Source organism: Aptenodytes forsteri, unplaced genomic scaffold, assembly GCF_000699145.1.
Source record: "Aptenodytes forsteri isolate BGI_AS27 unplaced genomic scaffold, ASM69914v1 Scaffold179, whole genome shotgun sequence".
Taxonomy (NCBI): domain Eukaryota; kingdom Metazoa; phylum Chordata; class Aves; order Sphenisciformes; family Spheniscidae; genus Aptenodytes; species Aptenodytes forsteri.
In genome coordinates, this window is record NW_008795378.1 from 1,616,125 (window position 1) to 1,627,825 (window position 11,701).

Sequence of the window (11,701 nt, forward strand, 5' to 3'; positions counted from 1 at the left end):
GGGCTCCCCCCGCCGCCTGAGCGCGGTTCGGTCCGAGCCTCGGGTGGCTCGTTTCTGCAAAGTGCTCCTCGGAGCCCGGTTTTGACATGACAGTTCATAAGCTTAGGCGAGCTAATCCTCTGATCTGGGTGGGGGCGCATACACGTCGGTGCCCTCTCCCCCTCGTTCTGTCTCTAAAATTAGCAGCTCCCCAGGTTAAGAAGGATCCACCCATCTCGCTATACCTCGTACAAAAGCGCTACTACACAAACTATCCTGCAGGATTTAAACACTGAGTCTTTTGTAATCATTAACTTACTCTGTTAGGGGGGAAAACAAAGTTAAATCTTGCATGTGAATCAATTTTTTTTGCTTTCCCAGGTCAGAACAAAGAGGCTGCAGCTCGTTATCAAAATGCAGTATTCCCATCACTGTGAGCACCTTTTAGAGAGACTGAACAAGCAGCGAGAAGCCGGCTTTCTTTGTGACTGCACTGTTGTTATTGGTGAATTCCAGTTCAAAGCACACAGGAATGTGCTTGCCTCTTTCAGCGAGTACTTCGGTGCATTTTACAGAGACGCGTCTGACAATAATGTTGTTTTGGATCAGACTCAAGTGAAAGCTGATGGATTCCAAAAACTCCTGGAATTTATTTATACGGGAAACTTAAACCTTGACAGGTAACATGCGCTATTAAAGGGGGAAAGAAAATAGGGAAATAAACTTTGTGTTAAGGCAGTACTGGGTTTTTTGTTCTTTGTAGTAAGTTCTGGAGGAACAAACAGTAGTGGGTGTGATACATACTAACAACTTGAAGATCATCTGTTTGTATGTTTTAAAATACCACATGGTATGCGAGTGCCAAAACAAAGGTATGTAGTCTGATATTTCACTGATGGATAGTTTCACTCCCTGAGTGTTTCTGTCTGGATTGGAAGGGATTAACAATCTGATATGATTACTGTGAGAGGGAAGGATGACTGTCTTGTTTCTGAAGTTGGATTATAGAAGTCCATTTTTGCAGAGAACGCACAGGAACGGTATATACAGTAGAGACTAAAGTCTGAGGAATGCATGAGGATAGGCACAATTTAAAAAAAATACGTTTGTTAGAATTTGCATGATCTGTTACTTAAAATCTTATATTACGATGTCCAAAAGGAGTCACAGAAAAAGCGTTTCCCCCCTTACTGTGTCGATTTTGTGCCCATTGTTGTTGCTTCCTGTGCAGTGAGGATTCTTTGCAGTGCTTTTCTCTCAGGGAAAGAAATTGTCCCTCATGAGGGAAGTGTGACTACTTAGAAGTATGTAGGCCAGGATTGTAACTCCTTTCTCAATGTCTGGTGTCAAATGCATTTTAAAAAAGCTTTGTTGCTATTGATGTCTGAAAACTCACTCTCGATAATTGAAGTATGCAGATGCGGGGTGGTGGTTTTTTTAAATTAGCTACAGGCATTAACAGCAATAGAGCAGCATACACAGCTATGTGGTGAAGTTAGTGACTGGTGCTTTGCAAACTGTGTATGAGCAGAAGTGTGCAGCGTTCTTGACGTCTGTCTGGGACCGCAGCAGGAGAGTTTCTGGATTCATTCTGAGCAGTTGCGATCTCTGAAAGAAGAGGAAGGTGAAAGTACCATTCTCACCCAGGGAGAACTATTTGACTAAAGATGACACCTGCACGTCTGCACCCGTCATCTTGTACTGTATCCCTTTAGGTGACTGCTGCAACTGTCTGCAAATTCTGTTGTCTTCTCTGGTGGTGGGTGCATGAGTGACACCCCGAGGGCATACTATAGTGTGCAGTGCGAGTATAATACAGGATACTAAAACAGTTGTATTCATGTACGGAGAATAATTGTGGCTAGTTACTTATTGTTTAATTACATTTGCTGTGTAATAGACTGTTGGAATGATGTTGTTTACCATTAATCTCTCTTTAAAGTGCTGTAAATCCATAAATGCATTGATGGTACATATTGCCACTTTTTCCAGATCAATTTTTTCTAAACCATCAAGGCCTGTGTTGCAGGAACTGAAAAATAGAGCATAGTAGTTTAAATGAGGACTTCCTTGGTGTTAACATTGTCTGTGCGCAGCTGGTACAGAATTAAGACTGCTTGCAAATTGTTTTATAAAAGAAGATTAATACCTGCCTCACAGAAGTGCTGAGGTGAATGCACCGCTTGCGAATCACTCAAGACTTTTGGCAGAAGGATTATAGAGTGATAACTTTTGCATTTTCTTCTCCAGTGTTTTATCCCTTCGTGCTGTGATTTCTGAGCTTTTTGGACCAACAACCCCATGTCTAGCCTCACCACCTTACAATTGGACTTTTAACTTAAAATTCTACAAAAGGCATGTAACTGAAAACAAAATTCTCAGTTCTGTGGATCTGCAGACCCCACTAGGCATGGGCCATCAGTTCGGGAGTAATTGTCATACTAGTGTCTTATGGCACTACAGCACTAAGAGATTAATCTTGCTGTATGTGTTCTCAAAGCTACACTTTCTGACGGTGTAACTTTTCTGTAGCTGTGCTGTCTGTATTTGATACAGTTGGTACAGAACAGATGTTTGCTTTGTCCAGAATATTGTCACCCAAGTCTTGTTTTCTTGCAGCTGGAACGTTAAAGAAATTCACCAGGCTGCCGACTATCTCAAAGTAGAAGAAGTGGTCACTAAATGCAAAATCAAGATGGAAGACTTTGCTTTTATTGCTAATCCCTCTTCTACAGAGACATCTAGTATCACTGGAAACATTGAAATGAATCAGCAGACTTGTCTTCTGACTCTCCGAGATTACAATAATCGGGAGACAGCAGATGCTGCTTCTGCAGAGTTGGTTCAACCACAGGCAAAGAAAGCAGCTTTAGAAAAGAAATCTCAAACCAAAAAGCGAAAGAAGACTTTCAGCTCCCCCAAAAGCATACAGAATAAATCCGTACAATATCAGAACGATGTGACAGAGAACACATCCATTGAAATGTTTTTAGATGCAAATAAGCTGGCCACCCAGATAACGGAACAGGCTGCCCAAGGCAGCGATAACTCTGAGCTACAGCTGGCTTCTGTGGTGGAAAGCGAAACGCTGGCAGCGCAGGATATCCTAGTTCAGACTATTGCAGCAAAACAGAAACGGGGAAAGCCTCAGCAAAGCTGTGCACTGAAGGAGCACTGTATGTCTAACATAGCCAGTGAAAAGAACACTTACCAGCTGGAGAGTTCAGGGGAAGAACTTGACCAGAAGTACTCCAAAGCTAAGCCAGTGTGCAACACGTGTGGAAAAGTCTTTTCGGAAGCCAGTAGCCTCCGCCGACACATGAGAATACACAAAGGAGTGAAACCGTACGTGTGTCAGCTTTGTGGGAAGGCATTCACCCAGTGCAATCAGCTGAAAACACATGTAAGAACTCACACAGGTAAGCCGCTGGCCTTGTCTTCATGGACTGTGGAGACCTGTAATCACAGCCTGTGAATACAGGACTAAAAAGATCTTTGCATTCTGACTTCTTCCTCTAGAAATTTTGTCTGCTGCTGGTACGCGTATGGGGATAGTACCTATATCCTGGTAGCATGAAATGTTTCGATGTTTTTCCATACAAAATCATAGTTTCTACTTTAAATAGCTAGAGAGGACTTTATTAGTCTGAACACCTTGATTTCAGGAAAGACTCAGAAGAGCTGGCTACAGTTTAACTCTGTAGAGTGATTAAATGGGATGGAGTGCCAAAAACTATTGCCAGTAGAGCATGAAAAGCTCACTGTACTTGATACTAGAATTCCTGTTGCTTTTTTTAAACATCAAATCCTAATATATGTTTGATAGCAAAACTGGGGGAAAAAAGCAATCTTGTGACAAGTAGGTAACTTCTTCCATAGGGTCTTCAAAAAAGGTTGGGGAGGTGGCTGAATTACTACAGCATTTGGGATTTTATTTAGTAAAACATGCAGCTGAAATGTGTGATGGCGTTGTGATCTCTGCATTCAATAACATTACCAGAAGTTTGTGTCGTATCAAGAGCTGCTGAACAAAGCATCAAAGAGAAATCAATTACGAACACTTAAACGTTAAGACAACATGACTGACTTAAAAGATTATGAAGAGCAAATTGCTGGAGCCTGGGAAGACGAATGGGAGAACACACATGCAGCTGAAATGTGTGATGGCGTTGTGATCTCTGCATTCAATAACATTACCAGAAGTTTGTGTCGTATCAAGAGCTGCTGAACAAAGCATCAAAGAGAAATCAATTACGAACACTTAAACGTTAAGACAACATGACTGACTTAAAAGATTATGAAGAGCAAATTGCTGGAGCCTGGGAAGACGAATGGGAGAAGTACTGTGCTTGCTTGTCTTTTTGTATGTTCTTCCCTAGAGATGGAAGACTTGATACTAGGTTAGTTCGTTCTTCAGGCTGATCTGGCATAGCTGTTGTTCTGCTATTGCCTTTGCTGCTGTACTTGGCCCAGTGAGCAGCAGAAGGACCTGGTTTACATAGTTTTCTTCCTTTTGTGGCTGGCATTCAGAATTCTGAAGTAACAGTGAATCAGATAAAAAATTGTTTACTCTTGCGCTTTTTCCCCTTTGGAAAACTCTGAGCAGATGCCAGCAGTGGAGCTCTTTCCAGGAAGCTGTGAAGATGTGAAAGAGGTGAAGTAGGAGGGCTTGAGGTACAGCTGCAGGAGAACGCCTTGCTCTTTCAGTAACCGAGGGAGAGGATTTCAAATATTGTCAGCCAATGACTAACCAAAGGTTCATGTGCGAGATGGAGCTTGTGAGCAGTATTCAGGGACAGTTCGCTGGTAGGACCGTCAGCTGCACTTTCTACTTTTGAGGGTGTTGTACTGGGAATTTTTGCATGAGTAGGCAGGGAATTTCATGGTGTTGGTTGCTAGATGACAGGTTAGATGTCCAATACCTTTATTTTTGAAGTTTGTATGTGCACAATACACTTAAGAATTGTTGAGTTCCTGGTTTGATTGTGCACTGCCATAGAAATGCAGAGAGAGGCTCTTTTATACTGTCATCTAAGACTGCGGAGTTGCGTGATCCGTTACATGAGACTGTACTGACCACTGAGAAAATATGAATAGTCAGAGAAGTACCTGTAGCATTCTACAGCAGACAAGAAATTAGTGAGCACTAGACTGTACTTTGAAGATTGAAGACTTGTTGCTGTTTGACAGGCAAGAAAAGGCAGATGATTTACTGGTGGTTCATCTTGAATATTCAGAATCATGAACAGACATAACCAGCAAAAAGTCTGAAAATGTAGTAGTAGCGTTCTTAAAATAATGTGGGGAAAATGGCAAAATTAAAAATATTATTACCTTTTTTCCACTAAAGGTAATGTGTTCAAAAATAGTCTGTTATCTGCTGTATTCCTGGCATGTTCCACTTCAGTGGACTGATGACGGGGTGTTCCAAGATGTTATTTGTAAGAAGTATTAGAGCAGACACTTGAGCTTTGGTCAGGTGACGGATCAGAAAGCTTTCTTACGTAAATGCAGAGAGCACAAGAGTTTTATTTTTCACTAGGGGAGAAGCCATACAAATGTGAACTATGCGACAAAGGCTTTGCTCAGAAGTGCCAGTTAGTCTTCCACAGTCGGATGCATCACGGAGAAGAGAAACCATACAAATGTGATGTCTGCAATCTGCAGTTTGCAACTTCAAGCAATCTGAAGATTCATGCCAGGTGGGCAAAAGTGAGATCCTGCAAATGCTTATCCACATGTTTATTTAAACAGAATAATTTACTCCAGCATGAGCAAGAGTTACACGTTCACATAATCTGGTCATTTCTACTCCTTTTCTCTTGGGTCTTCTCTCACGCTGCATAACAGAATAATTACATCTATGTACTTGCTCATTGGGGAAGCGAGTTGCAATTTATGAATGTTACAGCATACGCGCTGGTATCCTTATGGCAATGATGTGGGGTTCGTTTTGTTTTAAACTGCTTGTAGCACCAAAGAGGAGAGAGTTCCTTGATGGGAGTGAAACAGAACAGTTCTCACTGTTTACTGTCCTTTTGTGTTTTTTGGCAGGAGCAGGAATTATGTTCCCCTGTTAGGAATCATCATTTTCTTTCAGTACACTATAATGCAAAACGTGCTGAGTTCTTATGGTGCATCTTACATGTGCGGGGCCTGTAGTTCAGTTCAGCTGCCATTGAAATCATGGATGTGTTGATTCCCAGAGTCAACAGGCACTGAGTGACTGAATTTCACTCCGAGAGAAACTGCTAACTCAAAACCAAACTCATAGCTGTTACGGTTTTTTTTATTTCACAGAACATTAGCACAAGGAACTTTGGGGATAAAGTACTAATTGAGGGAAGTTACTTAATCGTGGGTGTTGCTTCCCTTTCTGCCAGGAGATCACTGATGCCTGTGTTCGTTCGCAGGAAGCATAGTGGCGAGAAGCCCTACGTGTGTGATCGGTGTGGTCAGCGGTTTGCTCAGGCCAGCACACTCACCTACCATGTGCGTCGCCACACGGGGGAGAAACCTTACGTGTGTGACAGTTGCGGAAAAGCCTTTGCTGTCTCAAGTTCTCTCATCACCCATTCCCGAAAACATACAGGTAAGGGGAGACACAGCACTGTGGTACCAGAACAGGCCTGGCAAGGGAGGACTGGCTGCCTGCAGAGGGTCTGGAGATAGGTAATGACCAGGAAATCCGTAGATTGGGAGTTACCTCTGGAGTTGTCATCCAGCTCCTTTCTCATGTTTTTTCCCTTTTACTTCAGTTTAGGGAGCTCTTTCTCCCATTGGACATTACCTCCGTTTCATTTTGATATGTTCTTTATGTGTATTCTGGTTTATATATTGAAATAACAAACTCCTTGTGTTCCCTTTAGGAGAGAAGCCATATATCTGTGGCATTTGTGAAAAGAGTTTTATTTCCTCTGGAGAGCTCAATAAACATTTTCGGTCCCATACAGGTCAGTTTCCAGACAGGCTGCTTCCTGCACTATAAATAATATTCTACTTTTACCCTTTTGCCTTTAAAATACACCATATTGTGCTATACTTGAAAGTAGCAGAGTTTCTTAATTTACGTATCCCTGTGTTAACATAATTTAAAGAAAATATTTGTGACTTTTTTTTTTTAATTGCCTTTTTCAGATTAATATCTGTGTAACAGCGTAGGTGTTGATGTATGATCATGGCTTTACTTCTAACGTTCGGGTTTTTTGCTTTGTTTTAATCTATGCTGGAAGAAATTTTATTCTGAATACAGACACACAGACAAAATAACAGAGTTACAAAGTTGTATTTTAAAATACAACCTTGAAATCCATTAGCCTACATCTCTTAACTGTGTTTTCTTTCAATTTCAAGATTGTTCTAACTGCCAAACCAATTTTTTTCAGGTGAAAGACCATTTATCTGTGAAATGTGTGGAAATTCTTACACAGATATAAAAAATCTTAAGAAGCACAAAACGAAAGTTCACACAGGTGAGTTCCTTCTGCAAAAAAAAGGTTAAGAAACTACATCAACTGTTTTGTCTTCAGTGCTGAATAACTTTTTTTTTTTTTTTTTTTTTCTCATTCAGGCCCATACACAGATATAAAAAATCTTAAGAAGCACAAAACGAAAGTTCACACAGGTGAGTTCCTTCTGCAAAAAAAAGGTTAAGAAACTACATCAACTGTTTTGTCTTCAGTGCTGAATAACTTTTTTTTTTTTTTTTTTTTTGCTCATCCAGGCCTAAAATTATAGAAAACAAGATTTTTGGGTAGTAGCTCTCTTTAGAGCCAAAAGCATCCACTTTAGAGGTACTCAAATTTTTTAAAGCATAAAGTACGTGCTTTAAAGTAGATTCAAGACAAATTTTCAAGCATTTGCATTGCTATAGCAAACACATGTTGAGCAACATAGAAGTGGATTGCTGCTGACAAGAGTTTCTGTACGTGACTGTTTACTTTCTTGTACTAGTAACTTGTGAGAGCTTCCCACATGAAGGCATAGTCTGAATTGTAGGAAATTTTTCACCTCTTCTGAATGTGTCAAAGGAATATGTCTATGAGGGTAGTAACCGAGGTGAACATGGCATACTGGTTACAAGAATTACTTTACATCTTGAAGGCACAAATAATTTTAATGTAACAGTGGAAGATTTCTCAAGTGACTGGATAAAAACTGTAATGGGTCTGGCTGGAATGGAGTTAACAAATGTTTTCTCCCAAAGAAGTGCATGGATAAATGGTATATTTTACATTGCTATCTCAGTTAAAAGAGGATGCTTGGATGTGGCTGTTGTTCTTAGATTTTCTGGGGTGGAAAATCTCAAGGAAACCTTCATAATTACATTTTTTCCAAAGCTCCTTTGTTCATTGTGACGTTAAGGATTTGTTTTCTTCTGTAGAGATTGAGTTGGAATGCATCATCCGTCTAGTTGTCATGCTATAAGCACAGAGGATGTGATTCTCAGTGCTTACGTTGTATTTACAGCTCATTCTGGCTTCGCGGCACACTGAAGCCACTGATAGCCCAGCTGCCCAGGCAGTCTTTGACACACCAAGTGTTTGTTTTGACAGTCATTTGAAAGGGAATTTGCAGAATTTGTGGAGGAGCTTTTGAACATTTCTTTCTCTTTTTTTTTTTCACCCCCCCAGGATCTGAAACTCCCCCTGATTCTAATGCACTTGATAATTCTTTCAATGAACAAGAATCCATTCAGAGTCAGAAAAGTCCTTTATCAGAGTCCATAGATGTGAAGCCCTCTGAGATGTCTTTAGCACTTCCTCTTCCCATTGGGACTGAAGACCATCAGATGCTGCTTCCCGTGACGGGTAGCCAGTCTCCTTCATCAGAAACATTACTAAGATCTGCTGTGACTGGATATTCAGAACCTCAGTTTATTTTCTTGCAGCAGTTATACTGACAGTGCAGTACAGAGCCATCAAGGTAATTTGGTAGTGAACTTGCATATGTTTGGTAAGATGAACATAATCAAGCAAGCAGTCACACTTTTTGAATTGGACTTGTTCTTTTTTTCCTCAGTGTAAAGACACTTGTAAGGCATTTCCATTGTGCAGCGCTGTCTTTTGGTTTTTGTTGAATTGTGCTAATCTACAATCAAATTTCTATTTGCAATTAACACTGATTTCCAGGAGACGATTCCTTTCCAGCAACACCTGCCTTAAGAATTCTCTGTTAAATATGTTAGTGTATTTTGGAGATCTCCTCCCATGTTCCTGCTGATCTGATGTGTCACAATGTCATTTGAGAGCAGACATTTTAAGCCATATTTGATAGTTTAAGAATATTAACCCAGAGGTGTAAGGGGAAAATCATAATCCGAATGTACTAACAAGCTGGTACTCCTGCATTCCAAGGTGATACAATGGTACGTGATGGGTAGGCCAGTGCTCTGGTGAGGTGCTTGCAAAGAATTACTGCTGTCTGCCAGAAGTAGCCATCTTCAGTTGAGGTCTGACCAAAGGGAAAGAAAGTTTTGTGTATATTTTCCTGACAAGGCAAGTAAAGGAGCGTTAATTTTTTTCTGTAGTGTGTTAAGTCAGAGGGTTCTAATGGCATAGATACTACTGGGTATTCTTTCCAACAAGTCAGTTTTTCTTTTTCTTTTTTTGTTAAGTGAATCCAGCATTGTTGTATCTTGTTCCAGATTTATTTTTCACATCCCTGCAATGCCCTGGTTTTGGCACAAACAGCAACATTTGCTCAAAAGGAGAGCTGGAACATGCGTGTTGTAGATCAGACGAAAAGATGCATTGACTTGATTGTGAGGCATGAATCAGAGCTTCATAATCCTTTTTTTACAGTAGTGCTGCTTCTTGTGCTAGACAGTAGGTACAAAAGAGGAAATAAATCCTGCCCTTCACTGTGAAAATAATAAGTGAACGCTACATGAGGGGGCATTAAGGAAGAATACAACAGAGCAGAATGATATTCTTCCAGGCAAGGTTTTGTTAGAGTATGACTGATTTGTTTTAGTTGAAGTATTTATGTACTGCTTTACCTCTCGTGTCACTTGTCCGCAGCAACTGCACAAAACTGGTACCTAGCAAGACTCATGTAAGGGTATTTTTTATTGCTAGCAATGTAAATTTTTAAAAAGCAACACTTTTAGTGTCTTGGTCATCAGTTAAAGACTAGTTGACAATAGGAGTACTTTTATACACCATTTTGCCAGTTTGTGCCATTAACATAATGTAAGCATGATTTAAGTAATCATCAAATAGTAAGGAAACAGGCATAATACTGTACCAACAATGCGTTTAAAGATATTATTTGTTGGTTATTTACTTGGTGCTAGCATTTTATTTCCACTGATGCCTTGTGTCCAGACACTGATAAATAGAAGAGCATAGGAGATACCTCTTAACTGATTCTGTTCTACATGGAGTAATAATTAATCTGCACCTTAATTAAACAGACTTGTGAAAAATTTCTTGGAGGATTTCATTTAAATATTCTGGAAATAGTCCCTTGACTCCTGAGCATGGCTATAGATTCCCGCCGCCCCCGCCACCTCTTCCTACATGTTTGTACTTGTAAAGTAATAGACCTTTCGCTTCTTTGTGTTGATCATCTTAGTATGTGGCATGTTTAAAACTCTGCTGCTTGATCATGTTTTATGCTTTAGTATGTGGCCAATTTGCTGATAAAGTCTACCGCAGGCAGCAAGGAGTACAACTCTGTTCGCTGGGAACGTTCTTAATGCAGGCATCTCTAACTCTGTCCACTGAAGCTAATTATTGCCATACCTGCCTGACCTTTATTTGCTTTGCTTATCTGTACTACAACATTTGTGAACAGCTGATGTCCTTCATAATGCTGGCAAAGGACAATGGATGAAGTTCTCTGTTTGGTGGGGGTTTTTTTCTGTTTGTTTGGCATTTCCCCCTTTCCTCCCCCATTTTCTTTTTTAGCTTCTGTTGTTGATGTAGCCCCTGAAGGATATTCCTTAGCCTTGCCGTTTAAGACTGAAGAACCACAAAGATCGGGATCTTGACTCTGTGTAAAAAAAAGCAAACTCTGTGTAGCTTGTCCTAAGGTTCCTCTTTACTTTCTCTCTCTGAAAATAGAGCAGACGTCTTGGGATAGACGTAGGCTTAGTCATGAATACTGAAAAAGAACAATACCGTAGAATTCATAAATTTCATATTTAAACAGCTTTGGAAGATAAACTAATGATATGCTGCTGTTATCTGAGGAAAAGTAGCTAAAGATTAACATATCCAGGATAAATGACCACAAGAAAGAACTAGCTCTGGAAAAAAAATTAAAAAAAAAATTACATTCCTACATAGAAAATGCATTCCATAACAATGTTTGTTTGGACTGTTTTTATATTTCTGAAATTATAGCTTATTACTGTATTCTTAGATTTCAGACTTTTTTAAAAAATACAGTGCTTAGATTTATACAGGATTTGTTTAGATACTTGTAACAGTAATACTTGCTTTATTAGTCATTTAGTTTTCTTTATAGACAAGAAGATAATCATTATTTTTTACAAGACAACAATTTTAACCTTTCTTAATAGAATACACAGGCTTGTAATTTTGTCTTGGAGCAATAATTTAGTGATCTGCACTCTTGAGTCCCCATATGAGAGTCTTGATTTTTATCCTCATCTTTTGTGAAGATATCTCAGCTGCTGAGGTATGATCTCTATGAACTGTATTCCTTTACTAGAATATAGATTTTAAATATATATATATATTAAAAAAAAAAA

The 11,701-nt window shown here is 39.7% G+C and overlaps 1 protein-coding gene across 1 annotated transcript; it reads left to right on the forward strand.

Annotated features, from left to right (window-relative positions):
- The first annotated feature begins 378 nt into the window (after positions 1–378).
- MYNN (myoneurin) lies at positions 379–11,585 on the forward strand. The gene is made up of 7 exons (XM_009280542.1): positions 379–659; positions 2,599–3,398; positions 5,522–5,681; positions 6,393–6,571; positions 6,849–6,932; positions 7,365–7,451; positions 8,613–11,585. The coding sequence occupies exons 1-7, from the start codon at positions 394–396 to the stop codon at positions 8,879–8,881; spliced, it is 1,845 nt and encodes a 614-aa protein (XP_009278817.1). The 5' UTR covers positions 379–393; the 3' UTR covers positions 8,882–11,585.
- The last annotated feature ends 116 nt before the right edge of the window (positions 11,586–11,701 follow it).